Source organism: Vigna umbellata, chromosome 5 (assembly GCF_029865625.1).
Source record: "Vigna umbellata cultivar VRB3 chromosome 5, Vumbellata_1.0, whole genome shotgun sequence".
Lineage (NCBI taxonomy): Eukaryota > Viridiplantae > Streptophyta > Magnoliopsida > Fabales > Fabaceae > Vigna > Vigna umbellata.
The window spans coordinates 43,598,763-43,618,182 of record NC_142169.1 but is presented as its reverse complement, the minus strand read 5'-3'; the positions used below and the strand labels follow the sequence as shown (position 1 = coordinate 43,618,182).

General features: G+C 34.6%; 1 protein-coding gene across 3 annotated transcripts; it reads right to left on the bottom strand.

Moving 5' to 3' along the window:
- Nucleotides 1–6,046: 6,046 nt before the first annotated feature.
- On the bottom strand, nt 6,047–9,657 carry LOC148198424 (protein LATERAL ROOT PRIMORDIUM 1-like). 3 transcript variants are annotated; one of them, XM_088115148.1, is made up of 3 exons: nt 7,917–9,657; nt 6,908–7,234; nt 6,047–6,377 (listed from the first exon to the last, which is right to left on the bottom strand). In XM_088115148.1, exons 1-3 carry the CDS (start codon nt 8,647–8,649, stop codon nt 6,319–6,321), a joined length of 1,119 nt encoding a protein of 372 aa, XP_087971274.1. In that variant the 5' UTR covers nt 8,650–9,657; the 3' UTR covers nt 6,047–6,318. The 3 variants fall into 3 exon arrangements, with proteins under 3 accessions (XP_087971274.1, XP_087971273.1, XP_087971272.1); XM_088115147.1 differs by lacking the exon at nt 6,047–6,377 and having other exon boundaries at nt 6,481–7,234; nt 7,917–8,961; nt 9,453–9,657; XM_088115146.1 differs by lacking the exon at nt 6,047–6,377 and having other exon boundaries at nt 6,481–7,234.
- Nucleotides 9,658–19,420: the final 9,763 nt, after the last annotated feature.

Below are 19,420 nucleotides of genomic sequence, written 5' to 3'. Positions count from 1 at the left end.
TAGCCTATTGTTAGCTTTAGCTTGTTTTGTAAAAAGGCCTTTTATAAAGTCCAAGTGCTTTGGAAGAGTCCTTGGTGCTCTTTCAAACTCTTGGCAACTTTACTTGCTTTAATTTTAGATAGCTAGATAGGTGAGTGTCTCTTGATTAGCCAAAGCTACAAGCCTCACCATAGGAGTAGACTTTAAATATTGATTTGATTTGTGTTTCACGTAGGGGTTATTAGAGTCCGCTGGTCCATTAATTGTTTTGATTGTTTGAATTTTTGATATGTTCACGTTTTAGGGATGGATAGGCTAAAAGAGATTAAACTCTAAGCCTTACCACATTAGGGTCCGTAATTAGGAGTCTAGTCTTTGAATGTGTTTGTTTTTTGAGTCGTGTCCTTTGATTTTGAAGGTGATTTTAGTTTAAGGGGTAATTAGTTAGTAGCCTAAGACATTTCTGGCAAAGCAAGACTTGGTACTTAAGCAGCTCTTTAGCTCACCTCTCTTACCTCGGACTTGTCTAAGTGGAAGTTTTTAACCCTTTAAATTAAGAAAACTCTTAAAAACAAAGATGTCTTCTTGTAGTTCATATAGGTCTTCTAGGTTAGATAATGTAGATGAAATGTTTAAACAAGCTAGGAATCTTCCATCCTTTGGTAAAGACATAGGTGCATTAACATACCTAGCTTGGGAAAAAGAAATTGATAAAATAAATCCTTGGTTTTATGGAGAGAGTGAATATTATGTCCTTAGCATATATCTCTCTAAGTTAGAAGAGCATGCAAGTGAGTGGTAGGATGAAAGACAATATCATGTTAGGAAAGGTAGAAAGTCTTTCATACGTGATTGGCATGATTTAAAAGCTTGCATGAGAAGAAAGTTTGTGCCTTCAAGTATTAAAAGAAACTTGGAACTAATTAGGGATTGCATTGATGATAGAAAATTATTTCTTGAGAATTTAAATGATCATGGGTTTCTTCGTAGAGAATTAGAATTTGGGGCAAGACTTAAAGAGATCAAGGATAAGAAAAGAGAAAGAGAGATTGAGAGAAAAGAAAAGGAAGAAAGGAAAGAAGAAGAGAAGAGAGAGAGAAGAAAACGAGAAAAGAGAAGAGAGAAGAAGAGAGGAATTAAGAAGAGAAGAAGAGAGAAGAAGAAGAGAAGAAGAAAAGGAAGAAGATAAAAGAAAAGAAGAAGAGAGAAAAGAAAAAGAGAGAAAAGAAGAAGAAAAGAGAGAAAGACAAGAAAGAGAGAAGAAAGAAAAGGAAAAATTGTTACTGATGACAAATCCTATTCTTTCAAAGATCATGGAACCTAAAGGGGAAGGTTTCCAAATCTTTACTTCTTTTCCAATAATTGATTATTTTTCAATTTTTAACTTCTCTTTCAAACAAATATTCATCTCATATTCTATGCAAACTTTTTCAAAATATGACAATTCAAATCTTGAATTATTTTTATCTTTTAGGAAAGAAATAACTCAAAACAAAAGTGAATTTGGACTTCTAGAATTTCCAAATGTGATAAAACAAAATATTAGAAGTCCTTATTTCCTTGTTTTTATAGAAAAATTCTTTCTTGGATTGATATTAATTGAACATATATTTGATGTTTATTGCAAATTTGTGTTTGATCCAGGAGGAAGAAAAAGTGGATAAAAAAGAATAAGGCCACTCCAAGATGGCCATGCTCCCAAAGATTGTGTGGAGCTTCTTCATAAGGCGATTGCCAGATTTGAGGACAAATCTTTTTTAAGAGGGAGGGTATGATGGAATCCCGCCTTATGTGTTTTCTCAGTGTTCTTTTTTTGTAGTTTTCACATTTTATTGTGCACGTATTTTAGCTTGTAAGGGGCATGGGTTACTATAAATACCCAACAACTCTCTTGTATTGGCACTTTTGAGCTTAATGAGAATTTGATTCTCTGACCTTCAAAAATAATTCTTTCTTGAAAGTCACATGCTAGAGAGTCCAAAGACTCCCTCTAGCCACCTTCCTTGCACGCTGCCTCCATTCTCATTTTCCTTGAATTCCACCGTGCTCCACCTGATTTCTCTCACTTCCACGACGCTGCTTCCATACACGTCAGCCATTCCTTCACTGACACATCCTTGCGCACGCGTCACCATTCACATTGCCTCATCATTTTTCTCTCTCGCGCATTCAAGAGCAATTCATTTTCTCACCTCAGAGAGCCTCATTCTCATTTCTCTCCATTTCGTTTTCTCGCGTCTCCACACTCCAAATCATGTTATCTTCTTCACAGATCTACATTTTCTCCCACCACTTCTTCCTCATTTCATCCATTTCATCCACAGTACATCATCTTCATCGAACAATGCTTCGTTCTATGGCCTCCCCTAGGTTTTCCTTCATCCTTCATCATTTTCTCTGATTTTAGTCGATTAAAATCACTCTTGATCCGTTCCAAACCTTTTTCACCGTTCAATCTTCATTTTAAACCGATTAATCGGTTCATATTGGGTTTCCTTCCATTTCTGGGTTTCTATCGAGTTTAACCCTCTGTTTCTTGTTATTCTTCGAGTTTTTGTCATTTTCCGCTACGTTTATCTGTGGAGGAAGCTTCGAAGGAGCTTGCGACACGCAATTCGTCATCTTCTTGGGCGCTCGTCCATCATATTGTTTTTTTAATCAATGATTGGATGATTGAGATGCACATTATGCAGGTCTGTTTGTGCTGTGAAAAAATTTATACATGTTTGTTTGGTTTGATAACCAATCCAATTTTGCTTCACATTTGCGTAGAACTTACTGAAAGCTTTATCGAAGGCTTATACCCTTCGAAAATTATCGAAGGTTTATGCCCTTCGGTAATTACTGAAGGCTTACCGAAGGCTTGCGCCCTTCAATAAATATCGAAGACTTTTGTCCTTCAGTAATTACCAAAGGCTTATGTCCTTCGGTAATTACCGAGACCATAATCCGTCAGTAATGGTTAGTGACAACATGTTTATCGACGATCTAAGAGTCGTCGCTAAGCCCTCGATAAATTGTCATTATCAACGACTTTTGGATGTTACCGAAAGATTTTGACCTTCGGTAATGCCTTCCTTTTTTGTAGAGCCTATTTGACTCTTTGGTAATAAACCGTTCAAATACACCATAATTAGGTCAACCATTTGATGCCACTGTCTTATGATGATATACAAAAATACAAAGAAATAGTGAAAGGTAACAATCATTCATGCATGATTAGAGAATAATGACACTAGTTAGATTCAGCTCCTCCATAATTTTTCCTTATAAAACAATATTAATAAAGTAAAATGAATTTTTTATTCAAGTTAAAAATAAAATATGAGAAATTATTTTCTATAAACTATTTTATAAAAAAATCAATTTTTTCCCTCATCAAAATCCTTTTAAAAATTACACTAAAAATCCTTTTGAAGTTGATTTTGGTATTTAGACAATACGTAGAAAGATAAGTTGAGTTTCACTTAATTCAAGTTTATTGAGGTAGCGTTGGATACATTTTAATTGGTTTTCCAACCACATTTTAATTACACAGAAAATTATTATCAATTCTACAAATATTCCTAAATCCCATAAAATCAATTTTTTAGAACCTCTTATAAACGTCTACCCCCACACACTAAAAAAAACACACACATACATATATACATATATACATATATATACATACATATATATATATATATATATATATATATATATATATATATATATATATATATATATATATATTCATTCTTGATTGTATAAAATGCTTAATCAACTCTCTAAAATCAAGAATAGGATATTTTAACTTAATTTTACAAAATCAAATACTTCCAATCCAAGTAATTAGATAATTACTAATAGCTTTTGGTGTTGATAAGAAATGTTTATTTACATTAATAAATAAATTTTGTTTGGATACATTTTGTGTTGACAATAAATGTTTATTTACATTAGATTTGATGATTCTATAATTGATTCATATAACACACACTTTCAATTTTTTAATGTTAATAGATATATTGATCACGTTAGTTAATCAAATCATATACAACAGAGAAAAAGATTAGTTGGTACGTAGCAAACATATCAACATGACAAATGTTGCATAAAGTCTGGAACAAAGTCACGAAATTCCAAAAGTAACCCTGGGACAAAATTGAGGAAGAGACATAGTAAGGGTATATAGGTAATATCATGATTCATCGAGACAAAATCAGTGACTGTTAATTTTTTTGGTTGACATGATGGGTGGTGTTGGACAGTTCACGAACATTATACCGACAACGAAAAAAAAAATCACAAAGCGAAGGAAAAGTAACCACAAGATTGTAAGTGGTTTCATGCATTACCATAAATGCAACTATCTTTTACCAAAATAAATTAAACCATTAATTTTTTGATGAGTTAGACTTCTTTCCTACACAAACCCTACTTTAATCTTATTAAATAATAGTAATATAATAACAAAGTTTTCAAACTGAAACAGTGCTAAACTTAATTACATTACGAATAGAAGACATCACCCCAGAATCCAGGGCAAACAAAGTTTATTTTTAGTTTTATTTTCTGAATAAACAAATAATCAATTGCACATGACAAAATTCACCAAGATGGAAAATAGACAACAAAGAGGGTACAGCATGTGCAAAGATATAATCAATACATGCAAAGAATAGATACAACTTCATTTATTATATATTTAAGTATATAAACGTATCAATGGTCAGAAATAGCGGCTAACAAGATTCTGCACACATACAAAAAAATTGACAAACATATATAGCTTCTCAATAATGGTAGACATTGGCAAAGACAATTCATGCCCTAACATATATTCTTTGGTTAACAAAAGGAGTGGCAATTTAAATGGTTCTTACTTGCAAAAGAATAATACTTTCCAGCAAGAACACTGTGTGATCACCATCAATGCAAGAAAATTATAAGGTCTGTAGATGTTTCTGATTAAAGTAAAGCACATTATGCAGCAGCAGCATAGCAGAGGCATTACAGAATAACATTGAAATCAAACACAATCTGTCACTATTCCTAGAATTAAGAAAAAGTGTAGAGAAAATAGTGAAAATAACCTTTTTTTTTTTCTTAGCGTTGTAATAGTTAGGAAAAAAATGTTGGTTCTCAAGCTAATATTTACTAAAGTCCCACGTAGAATAAAACATGACAACATTATTTAAAAACAAAGAATTGATTTAAGAGGTATAAGGAACATGGGTAGTTGTGGATCATTGGTTTGGATTGTGTAAACAAAAAATTAGACATCTAGAAATAGTAATTTGAAAGAGTTTATGATTTTGTAGATGAAGGAGGGAGAAAGGGACACGACAGGGAACAGTTAATTCCCACCCAATAATGATAGATGAGATGAATGGTTGGGCATTGGCGAGATGATCTGAATTGCAGACAAGAACAAAAGGAAAAAAAGAGTACATCATGCCTTGATGAATACAGAAGTTTAGCAGGCTGTTTACGCATCAGTGAGATGTTGTGACCAATAAACTAGCATGACAGGGACTCCCACATTACTGAAAGTGACCTTTCAACTACTTCTCATACCAAAGTCTAAAGCACCACCACCATCACTCACACCCACATTTAATTCTACTCCATAGTAAACCCAAACAAACCAACATCACACCACACACAACACCTCTCCATCTTCAGAAATAATAATATAATATCATCATGAGTTTCCCCAACCCAGACATATCTGTGTAAAACATCAAAGTATCATTCATATACAAAGAAAAAGAAGCATACCCTTATGCCATAACTATCTCATGTGCTCAAAATCTAGGCACACTTTCATCAAAATGATCAACACCACCATACACTTTTGGGTTTTAGGTTGTCTTATTGAGTTGGTTGTAAGTATGGTATTGTCTTTTTTTTTTTAAACTAAAAACTGAATTTTATATGTTTTTTCAGTATTAGCTAATAATGAAATACAATATTTCCATACCAACAACTATCTTATGAAACACAAATAAATTAATTTTTCAGATTATTAAAATTATAAATTTTAATTTATTCAGATATTACAAAAATGCAATCAGAAATAAATAGATTTTGTCTTTTGAAAATTCTAAAGGGATTAATACGGGGCAGAAGCAAAATGCAATACGGCAGTAGTGTAATATTATTTAAATTTACACATATACATTCATTACTTTTGTCAGTGTCATCTTAATTCAAGCTATAACATGGAAATTGGTTAAAAGATTTATTGCAACCTCATAATAGTAGTAATAGTTGTAATTAAATCAGGTTTTGAATTTGAACAGTGAATTTGGTAAAACAAGATTCCTTTCAGATTTGGTTTTCAATTCTGAGTTAATTTAGTACATAAACTATTCTCTTGACATGATGTGGCTCCTCTGTAATCCACTGATCTGCTCATGCAATGAGTCAACCATGAGAGAAAATTGCACTTAAAGGAACAAAAACCGAGGAGTTGAAAATGCAGAGAGTGATATATGTTATAAAATACAAACATAAGAGAATACTAATATTAATTAGTTTATACCCCAATATTGGTAAAATAAGAGAATTAACTTCTTATAGGAAAAAAAAGTCAGACGTTCCTAGCTCCTCTATGTTGCACTAGGAAAAAAATATTTAATTTAATTAAAACAAAACTTAGATCCTAGCATAATTGTTACTAGCATTGTTTCATCATCAGAATTAAAGTTTTATTTCGACAACATACCAAGACATTCAGAAAATATTTCATGTGACACAATAAAATTGAAATAAAACTTCAATTCTGATTAAAAATAACACTAAAAACATTTATACTACTAAACCTAAGTTTGTTTCATGACACATAATAAAATTGAAATAAAACTATTCTGATTAAAAATAACACTAAAAACATTTATACTACTGAAACTAAGTTTGTTTCTTTAATTTATTGCATTACCATAGTTTGATGAACTTCCCAGTAACACTCCAGCAGAAGCTGCATAGAAATCAGAAGGATTCACCATTGGAGATGAAGAAGAAACCCCATTTCTACCACCACCATCACTTCCACCACCACCGAGATGCAATTCAGATAGATTAGGATACTCACTTTTATCTTCAACCCCTTGATCATAGAGAAACCCTTTGAACACGTGACCACCTATTTTCACCACAGCTTGATATGCATACTCATCATCTCCATCATCCACTGCAGTGACACGAACACACTTGAACTCTGCTGGTGCACGCACTTGGCAAGGTAGTGACTCCTTGAAACTCACATCTGCACCCAATAAAAACCCTATTTAGTTCCACACAACAATCCCAATTAACCCATGAAAATCGTTGAAAGAACTTGTAACAATAATAACAACAACATTCTTATATTATAATAGCACTATATATAATACAATCACTGCTCCTATAATAAAGGCACATTTTGCTTATCTTATCATATATTGTTAAAAAATATTTCTGTGTTCTAGAATTATTTCAAACCAGCCAGATATTAATAGAAAGTAGAGATTCCCATACTAAGTTTCCAAACATAAAAATCTTATGAAAATCTAAAGATAAAAGAAAATGAAAATATTTAATATCTATTTAGAGGAAACACACAAACCATGGACAGGATGAATATGTGCAATGAAGTTTGCATTAACTTTAGATTACCAAACTAAAACTTCAATTTTTATTCTCTTATACAAGCTTTTGGGTTGAAAAGAAATTGTCTGTTTCTCTTTCTCCAATGTTTCAAAAAAAAAAAGATAACAACTTATGTTTGTTTTAGAGAATAACAGTAGCAGTGGTAGTAGCTAGAAAAATGCAAGAACTGTAGTGTTTTAGGTCAATAATTGAATGAATTTAACGAAAAACTCGATACAAAAGCCCTGAAATTTAAGAAGTAGAATGAATTACTGAAACTAAAGAGTGAATGTTTGAACTCGTTTGAGACAGAAACAAACCTTGGTGGCTCGAACCAGTGTCGAAACTCCTAGGAGGAGTGGTGGTGTTATTAGACGTGGAAGTGTGCGAAGTGGTTGTGGTCTGGGAAGGCACGAGCCTAGGTTTCTTGGTGGCGGAAGTGGACCCACTGGACCCAACCGCTGCCGTCGCCGCCATGAGCTGGCGCTCCCTCCGGCGCGCGGCTGGCACCCAAGTGCTCTTCACGTGCGTGGCGCAATCGAAACCCCTACTCTTGCAGCACGTCCTGCACCTCCTGTGACTGCAATCCTTTTTCGCCTGGTTTCCACAGTCCTGGCACGTGCTCGCACCGCTCCCACTCCCCTCCCGCTCGTGCACGTGCGCGTTCGGGTGTTGTTGTTGCTGCTGCTGCGGCGGGGGAGACTCGTCGTGTTCTTGCCATAACTGAATTCTGCTACGGTGGTTACCCGCCAAGACGCCGTCGGCGTGTTGGTGCTGTGGTGATTCCTGTGGTTGCCATAGTTGAATTCTGTTGCGGTGGTTATTGATGTTTCCCATTATGCCCTCGCTCTCGGGAGTGAGGCATGGCGTGGCGGTGAGGAGAGGGAAGACGTTGACGCCGAGTGCAGTTGCGTTGGAACTGTTGTTGTTTGGATCGGACAAAACAGCGTCACTGTGGTGGTGGTGATGGAACGACGACGCGGGCGCCACCACGAAGATGTCGTGGTGGGGTGAAAGGTTGTGGTTGAATGACCTCGACGCCCCGGGCCACATGGATGCGCCGCCGTGCGCGGCGGCGGAGGTTGCATTGAAGCCGAGAGAGAGGTCGTCGCCGCGGCCCGAGACGGCGGAAGGCGTCGCTGACCAGTCGACAAAGGCACCGGAATCCGAAGGGAACCTCCTTGTAGTAGCCACAACTGAAGCTGTGTTTTTTAGAATTCTGTTCGAATCAGGTAGATCAGAATAAAATCCTAGCAGTATTCACCATTGAAAGTGTATTTTCTTTTCTCAGACAACTTTGTTCGAACGGTGTAACCTCCTTGTAGGACTAGCCACAGATGAAAGTTGCTTCTTTTATCGACAATCCTGTTCGAATCAGATGAGATCAGTGTAACAATTCTGCATCAGTTAGATATGCTTTGTTGTGTCATACAAAATAACTAAGAACAACTATAAGAAGAACGCATGTATGAGTTTATTTGTGCGATGAGTAGTAACAAGGTGGTTATGATTGTCTGACTTAAGAAAAGGTTGTTAGATCTTCTGAGGGTTTTGGAAGGAAAATCTATGTATGTGGGGGGTATTAGTTGAAGGTGGGGTCTCTGCAAGTGTTACAGAAGGGGAAAGTATAAGCATTTCAGAAGTGTAATGGAAGCAGTGAGAGGTTTCAGCACTTGTGTGCGTGTCTGGTTCTGGTTTTTCTGTGTTGTGCTAATGTCACTAACTCTGGTGTTTAAAGAAAGAGAAGGGTTGATTGAAGAGAGAGAAAGGGAAAATGGGGTTCTGAAATCTGAATGGTTCAGAAAAAGGGCAGAGAAAGAGGGGCAGTGAGCAGTAGGAAAATATGCAAGAACAACCTATTTTGTTACTGTTGATCTCTTTTTGTTTTTGCTGATCCTTTCTCTCTCATGATCATCATGAAGAACAACATCAATAGTATGTTGTTGTGTGTTTGAGCTTTCTCCACTTACACTATGAGAAAACTAGAGGTTCACTTTCTCCCTTGCTAGAAAGTGAAGTGAGTGAGTGTGGGTTATTCTTCCCTGACCAAAACTTTCTTCTGTTTTTCTCTCTCTCTCTCCAATTATGAGATTGATTGATATAAGTAGAGTTGGAGAGAGCATATAAAGGATATTTAAAGCGTGCATAAAGACTTTTGTTCTCTAGTTTTTGGATGTTTATGGACCCTATTTTCTCTTCTTAAATTGCATGAGAACTTCAAATTTTCTCTTACTTACCCAGCACGCTTTACTTTACATAGGTAAGAAACTAAACTTTGGCCAAATTTTTCTTTTTTTATAAACATGAATTGAAGAAAACTTTTAAGAATAAAAGTACATAATACTTAGATTAAAAATTTAATATCTAAAAAACTAATTAAAAACTGAGCAACTTTATTAAGTTAATTTAATATATATAATATATATATATATATATATATATGTCCAAATTTTAATATTATATACATTGAATTAAAAAAATAATATTATTAAATGCAGTTGAATTAAAAATAATGAATTTATTAATTTAAATTTTTATTATTTTATAATCCTATTCAATACTTAGAGAAATTAAATAGATTTATTAATTTAGTTATATAATATATGAATAATCCGTATTAATTATATATTAAATTAACAAAAATATATATAAATAAAAATTGTGAGTTGAATATAATTCATATTTTAAGTTATTTTACACAAAATATTAAAATGATTTAACAGATATTAATTAAATAACTAATAAATAATTTTTATAATAAATTTATGAAAACTAAAATCCATTATTATTTTAATAATCATAATTAACATAATTATAGTATTAATTATATCATGATAATAAACATAAACATATATATATATATATATATATATATAGGGTTTGCTAACGCGCGTACGCCTGTTTTTCAGTTGGTACATTTTAGCAATGTGTACCGGGTTTTAGTAGACAAAAATATCCTTATATATCATGGATTCTAAGTTTTAAGGTTAAGGGTATTTTAATAATTTTCATTCTCAAAACTAAAAAAAAGAAACTCCTAAACCCTTACTCACCTCTTTCATCCCTCTCAACGCTTTCTCTTTCCTCCTTGTCACTCCAATTTTTTCTTTGTCATCCCTACTGTAGCCCCAATTGAAAAAATCAGAAACACTTGCGGTTAAACAATCTTACAAAAAAATGATTTTATAATGAGTTTTCATCTTATAATTTTTGTCTTATCTAATTTTATCCAATTTTCACAAGCATAAAGAAATTGGTAATTGACCTGGAAAAAATCAGAAATACTCGCTGGTAAACAATTTCTTACAAAAAAATGATTTTATAATGAGTTTTTATTTTATAATTTTTGTCTTATCTAATTTTATCTAATTTTCACAAGCGTAATGACATCAAAGGAATTGGTAATTGGCCTGGAAAAAGATCAGAAACACTCAGTTGTTAAACAATTTCTTACAAAAAATGACTTTATAATGAGTTTTCATTTTATAATTTTTGTCGTATATAATTTTATCTAATTTTCACAAGCATAATGATATCCGAAAGAATTGGTAATTGGCCTGGAGGGTTTTTTAGAGATGCTGATTCAACAAATACAAATTATGAAATTAGAGAGGTTAGTGAAGATGGTGAAATTGAAGAGATCTTGAATGAACCTTTGCCTTGAAGGTGAATATGTCAATGAATCAACTCTTTACAAAGAATTTTTTTTTAAAGGCATGTGTTTCTGATTTTTTTCAATTGAGGCTACAGTAGGGATGATAGAGAAAAGGTTGGAGTGAGAGAGATGAAAGAGAAATGATTAACATGAATGAGGGGTTTCTTTTTTTTTTTTAAGTTTTGAGAATGAAAATTATTAAAATACCCTTAACCTTAAAACTTAGAATTCATAATATATAAAGGTATTTTTGTCTACTAAAATCCGGTACACATTGCTAAAATGTACCAACTGAAAAACAGGCGTACGCGCGTTAACAAACCCATATATATATATATATATATATATATATATATATATATATATATATATATATATATATATATATATATATATATATATATATATATATATATATATATATATATAAAAGTATTCTTTAAACAAACCATCAAAATTTTTATATATTAATTTTAGTGAGTTTAAATGTAATGTTTTAACTGGGATTTGTCCAAATAAAATATAATGAGCATTGAATGAAATTATATATTAAAATAAGGTTTTTAAGTTTTTTTAGGTAGTAGTCGGTTTAGGAACGAACTAGACACTCTAGTTAGAAAAATCTAATTAAAGAAACTAGTATGATGAAATCTTCTAGACGACTTGATGAATAATTTGTTAGCTAAATTTTGATGAATAATGTGTGCTTTATGTAGTGTCGCAAGCTCACAAATCGTCTACGGTGTCAAATCGTCTATTACTTTATAGAGAATGCAAGCATGGTTGGATTTGAGATTTTCCAGTGATTAAATGAAGTTAAGATCATAAGCTTAAATAAGAAATAAAACATTCTTAAAGATGGAGAAGAAAGATGATAAAAAGACAAGTTGTTTATCCAATGTGTTGCTAAAGTTGTTCTCTAGTCAATGTATTTGTCAAATTGGTGTATTATTGAAATCAATTATTCGGTGCATTATTGTGAACATATTAACAAAGATGCTCATTTTCTACAATAAATATAAGGATGACTATAAAAATAAATTAATATTATCAATAACACTTAAAATCGGTTGGTAAATCAAAATTATTGATATCTTACACAACAAGAATTTTGTTGATAATTAACAATAAAAAAATTTGTTCCTAAAATTCATCAATAATTACCGACCAAAAAATTTGTTGCTAAAATCCATCGATAATTATTGATAGAAAAATTTGTCAATAAATATCATGATCTGGTTCATCTTCTTCCTCGTCCCTTATTTATCTTCTTCCTTTTATTTTTTTATTTTTCTACAACCTTATTATTTAGTCTTTCTACCATGTCCAAAATTCTCAAAAGCCATAATAAAGCAACAAGAAAAGCACCGCTAAAAGCAAGTGGTGCATAGCTTTGATTGGTCACAAAGCGTTGGTTGAGTGATTAAGAAATGGGAAAACAGTGCTTTATCATCCAAAATCCATGAGCTTTGAAGTGTTGGGCTACAACTATTCCATGATTTAAGGTATCCCTTGCAATTCTTACTAGTGCTAGGTGCACAAAATCATCATATTGGAGTTTCTCTCTTCTTACTACATAGACTTGTTGAAGCACTTAATGGAAGTTGATGTGAAAGCAACAATGAGAGAGAGAGAGTTATAACTTGCGGTTGAAGAAGAAAAATGCCTATTATGAAATAAAGCTGAACATAGCGTTGAACAATATGTTTCGAACGTGGTAGGAGGTAAAGAGAATGGCAAAAGAGATAAGATAAGTTTGGGCAAAAAATTTGTTTTTCTTTTAACCAATAAATTGGTTATAAGAATTTTAAATTACTAGTGGATATTACCAATGACTTTTAAGGTATGTAGTTATCGATAAATTTTACCGATAGAAAAAGTCATCAATAAAATTTGTCAATAGTTAAAATTGTAAAATTCATCGATAAATCAAATTTACTGACGAAATTATTTTAGTCAGTAATTCTAAGAATATTTGTAGTATATGTTCAAACTAGCATAACTTATATTAAAGAGATAGTGAAGCTACATGGAATGTCATCAAGTATCATATTAGACAAGGATCCTAGGTTCGCTTCTCAGTTTTGGTAGATGCTACAAAATGCTTTGGGGAGCCGGTTGAGGATGAGTTTTACTTATCATCCTCAAACTGATGGACAATCTGAAAGCAATATTCAATCTTTTAAAGATCTACTAAGAACTTGCGTGTTAGATCATTGTGGTAGCTAGGATGAAGTTTTACCCCTAATGGAATTCATATACAATAACAATCATCACGCTAGTATTGTAATGACTCCTTATGAAGTGTTGTATGGTAGAAGATGTAGGACACCTCTTTGTTGGTATCAAGACGAGGAGGCATATTGGTTTAGCCAAAGTTGTTGTTGTAGACGATTGAAATATTTAAGATACAAGATAGAATGAGTCTTTCAAAGTAGGCAAAAGTCTTACATTGATCTAAGGAAACAATTGCTACTTTTTGAAGCTAGGGATCATGTTTTTCTAAAGATAACCTCAAGAAATGGTGTGAGAAGGGTTATCCAGTCTAAAAAGCTCTCTCCTAAGTTCATTGGACCTTATTAAATCTTGTGAAGGATAGGTCTAGTGGCTTATGAGGTTGTTTTACCTCTTTACTTGTCAAACCTACATAATGTGTTTCACATATCACAAAAAAGAAGTATATGTCTAACCTTATGCATATGTTGGAGCTGGATGAGGTGCAAGTAAAGGAAGATTTATTCATGGAGGTATAACTAGTAAGGATAAATGAATATCTTACCAAGTGGCTGAGGAAAAGACAATCAATTTAGTTAAAGTGTTGTGGATGCTAGGACGAGTGATGTAACCTTGAAGTTTAAAGAGAACACGAGGAATTTTTACCTTCACCTTTTCCCTCGTAAGTTAATTTAAGGGTCAAAAGATTTTCTTGTTGGGAAGAATGTGAGAACTTAAGAAAAAACCTAAAGTAGTAGTAGTTTTAAAATAATGACATTATAATATTTTAATATATAAAGGTTTAAACTATAAAACTTATTTCTAATAAATGAAGTTCATTATAATAAATCCACTTTCTCTTTAGAAAAACTACCTCTAAGTTTTCTCTTCCTTCCCTTTAGGATATCAATCTATATCTTTGTCCCTTATAAGATTAGAGACCATAGAATCGATTGTTGTTAGGAGCTCTAAAATTCAGAGAGTCAAATAGAGTAAGTTCTTTTTTACCCTTTTTGAGGTATTTTCATTTTTTGCATTGCATGTGGGCTTTAGGCTTATACATGTGTATTAAAGAAGCTTGCAATAATCTTTGTTGCTCTATGATCTAGATTATATGATTAGTTCTCTAATTAGGCTTTTGATGTCAATTTAGGTCTTTCTTTGTGAATAGAGTTCTATAGAGCTCCTTTAAGAGAAAAGGTTGTTTAACCTAGGTAAGGGAAATTAATTTTAATTTCTTGTATTTGAATGGTATTTTTGTTGTTTGGTGTTGTGGTAAATTGATTTTGATTGTTAAATCACATTTGATGTATTTGACTTGGTGTATGAAATATATTTGAGATATGAAATCTGTAAGACATATAAAATTGTGTTAAGAAGAAAATAGGTTGATTAATCTGTGAAATTGGTATATTTGAATGAAATTGAGTTGAATGGATTGAATTTAGTATGTTGGTGTGTTAAATGAAGCAAGAGATGAATTAGGTGAATGTTTGACATTGTTTGAAATGTATATTTTCTAAAATGCTAGGCGATTCCTTTTCTTGCAGAGCGATGGTCAAATTTGAGTCTGACAAAAAGTTAGGGAAGCTGATGACAAATTTATGAACACCGAAATACAGCGCCACAAACTTGTTGAACAATCGGCAAGTGTGACCGAATCGTTTCAAGTAATAAACTCGGTAAGACCAAGTATCGTTCTCCCAAAGGACTCACGGCTTAGTTTAGTTATGTGATTTGTTGATTATTTAAGACTTAAGAACGAAATAAGTGAAGTTTAATATGCAAAACAGAAAATAAACATGTATGCATGAATGTGATCAATGGCTAAAACAAAATACAAACACTTTAATGGAATATATGGATGAGTATGTTGTTGGGGTTATCAATTTCATCTTATCCACTCTCATATACTTTAGGAATTCAACATTCAATTCATCATTATTAATGCCACTCTCTAAATTACCTTTCAAGAAGGCTTCTCCCTAATTACGAGTTCATACGATTCCTAGCATTCCTAATAATTAGTTTTTTTAGCACAGGAGGTTAAGGCAACCAATATACTATTGGGAGAAATTCCCCGGATCTAGACTTTCCCGTACGTTCCCGTATCGACAAAATCAATAATCATGCATTGAATGAGTTAAACAAAGCAAGCATTGAGCAAAGAGGAAAAAACCCTAACTAATGATGAAAGAAATCATAGGTCTTAAATATAAGATGTAAACACAAATTCCATATATGAGAGCTTCAAAAGATTACATTGATTCCCCAACAAACATACAAGGTTTAGTTCACCATATTCATGGTGAACCTAGATGAAAAATAATGAAAGAATGAAAGATAAAACCCTAGAAAGGTGAAGAGGTAGCCTGAGCATCCAAGATCCTCCTTCAAAGGGGTGGAAAAGAGAGTGTTTGCTTCATTTCTGCCAAAGATACAAACCCTAGGACGTCCTAAAGCTTATATACTATTCTAAAATTACAGAAAATTTAGGCCCAAGTCCATAAGTGTGCCGCTCAGCGGTAAAGTGCCGCTCAGCGGTAAGTGCGTGAGTCGTTTTCTCCCCTCAGTGGCCATTTTTCCCCTCAGCGGTGCCAACGTGAACTCCTGAGTGCCGCTCAGCGGTAAACTGCCAGCTCTCTTATTTCTGAAAATATGAACAAAAGCATGATTTCAAGCTAGTTTCTAAGTGTTAAAGGTTGCTTTTAGTATCAATTTTAATCATGAAAATAACAGTTTTTCAACTGTTATCAGAAGCCTACTCTTTGGGTGAGAATATTCTCGCCGAGTGACAACCAAATTCGAGTTTATCAGAGAACTAGGGGATGATAAGTTACTAGGGTGAGTCTACATCGTTGGGTGAATATTTTGGTTCTAATGCTTCACTTGTTGAGCAAGACTATTTGTCATTCAACGAGAGTTCCTCTTGGGGAACTCATAAAGCAAATAATTGATCTCACAAAGCGAGACTACCATTTTTTAGAATAATTTTGGTAATCTTGTAATATGAGAATTGAGTGGAAAAGTTGGATGTTGAAATCACTAGTGCAAAATTGGCTTTTAACGTTTACCAATAGACGTCCATCCACAAAAGCCCCAACGTAAATAATTGACCGGTGGCATATTCGTAAATAAGTGAAACTCTAGACGTCCGTTGTGGTGGGGGACGGACGTCTATAATATTATAGATGTCCGTGGAAGGGGCACGAACGTCTAAGAGGCTGAACAAATGAACGCTTCAACTCCCCTGTCAGCCCACTAAATGTCCGTTGGGGAGGGGGACGGACGTCTATATAGACATCCGATGTGGACCCCCCGACGTTTGAGTAACGTCACCCACAGAGATGTCGGGGGAAGATCGGACGTCAAAAGGCCAAAAGAATGGACGTCTAAAGCCCTTTCTGCACTAGTGAATAGAGATGGAATTATAAAAATGAAAAAGACATAATGAAATGGATTTTGAATTGTATGACTTGGGATTTAGGCTTCTAAGGAAGTAGTGAAAATCCTTCTTAGTTTAGTGTTATACATTTTACTTGGCATGTGCGTTGGTCATAAGCTATCCTTTATTGTACTATGTTATCACTAGATCATTTGATGAAATCATCTGATAGACTTGTCGAATGTATTCATTTGATGAAATCATCTGATGGACTCATCTAATTTACTCGTTTGCTTAAATTACCTTATGGACTTCTCTATTATACTCATGTGATGCAATCATTTGATGGATTTGTTTAATGTACTCACATGTTCAAATCATCTAATGGACTTGTCTAATGTACTCATCTAATGGATGCATCAATTGATGGAATCATGTATTGAGACTTATCTAATGGTTTCATCTAACATGTATCGTTTGGAGGACCACCCCTACACATATTGTTTGATCTGTCGGGGGGCATTTTTTTAGTTAGGTTTTGCTACAAGACAAAGTTCAAGTTAAGGTTCTATTATGCATGAGATTCAAGGAACAATTCTGACAAGAGGCAACATTGAAGATAACTTTGTTTATCTAAGGTAGTATTCTACAAACTTAAATTGATTTGTACACTAGTGCAGAAAGGGGTTTTAACGTCTCCCAATAGACGTCCGTCCACAAAAGCCCCAACGTATATAATTGACCGGTGGCATATTAGTAAATAAGTGGAACTGTAGACGTCCGTCCTGGATCGAGCCGGACGTCTATAAGATTATAGACGTTCAGCGTTGCCAAACGGACGTTTAATAGGGTGAACAATTGAACCCCTGTCAGCCTCTGAACGTCCTTCCTTGATCGAGACGGACGTTTATAATGTTATGAACGTCCGTCCTTGGTGACGGACGTTTATAGGCTGAACAAGTGAACACGTGTCAGCCCTTTGAACGTCCGTCCTTGGTCGAGACGGACGTTTATAATGTTCTGAACGTCCGTCCTTGATAACGGACGTTTAATAGGCTGAACAAGTGAACACCTATCAACTCTTTGAACGTCCATCCTTGCCCGAGACGGACGTTTATAATGTTCTGAACGTCCGTCCTTGGTAACGGACGTTTAATAGGCTGAACAAGTGAACATGTGTCAGTCATTTGAACGTCCGTCCCTTGTCGAGACGAACGTTTATCATGTTATGAACGTCCGTCCTAGGTGACGGACGTTTAATAGGCTGAACTAGTAAACACCTATAAGCTCTTTGAACGTCCGTCCTTGCCCGCGACGGACGTTTATACTTGATTGAACGTCCGTCCCATGTGACGGACGTTTAATACGCAGACAACTGAACGTTTATAAGGTGAACAGTGAAAACCATGTGTTACCTTTGAACGTCCGTCCTTGGCCGAGACGGACGTTTATACTTGAGTGAACGTCCGTCCTAAGTGACGGACGTTTATTAGGCTGAACAGTGAAAATCCATGTGCAGCCTTTGAACGTCCGTCCCTGGCCGAGACGGACGTTTATACTTGAGTGAACGTCCGTCCTAAGTGACAGACGTTTATTAGGCTGAACAGTGAAAACCATGTGCAGCCTTTGAACGTCTGTCCCTGGCCGAGACGGACGTTTATACTTCAGCGAACGTCCGTCCTAGGAGACGGACGTTAAAAGGCTGAACGTTTATAGCTGAACGTTTTCAAGTACCCATGGCAGCCCTTAAACGTCCGTGTTAGGGGGACGGACGTCTACGAGGCTGAACGTTTCAATTTCCCAAGTAGGGACCTTACACGTTCGTTTTGGAGGGCTCGGACGTCTATAATATTATAGACGTCCGTGCCCGCATAACGGACGTTTAATGTACTGACAGGGTGGTTGGATATTTAATTCTCTTCAGGTCCTTAAACGTATGTGTTTCGGCGGGCACGGACGTCTATAATATTATAGACGTCCGAGCCCGTATACCGGACGTTTAATGTACTGATAGGGTGGTTGGATATTTAATTCTCTTCAGGTCCTGAGACGTCCAATATGCGGGGCCAGACGTTTATAATATTATAGACGTCCGGGCCCTCTTAGGACCGACGTTGAGGGCCTGCCATGGGGAGTTGAAACGTTCAGTTGTTCAATATAATAGACGTCAGCCCCCCAAAACGGACGTTTATCATATATGACAGACGTCGGCGCAACCAAGGACTGATGTTTAAACCCACCCGCGAATATCATTTTTAAATCCTCAAAGACGTCACATTAGTGACGAACCAGACGTCTATAATATTATAGACGTCCGTCCACAAGCTCGCCGGACGTCTAAGAGTATAATATCGTGCTCCCGCGAACCCGTGACCAGTTAACGTTTGGAAACGCACTGTTCATCGTCTTCCTCCGTAAAACGCTGTTGCGCCATTGATTTCCAGGTGAGTTTTCTCGTTTTTGGACCGTTTAAATTCATTTTCAATCCGATTACATTGCTCTGTGATGAAATACCTTTGATTTGAACCGATTAAAAATCGTTTTCGGTCCGTTTTTTTGCAGACTCTTGC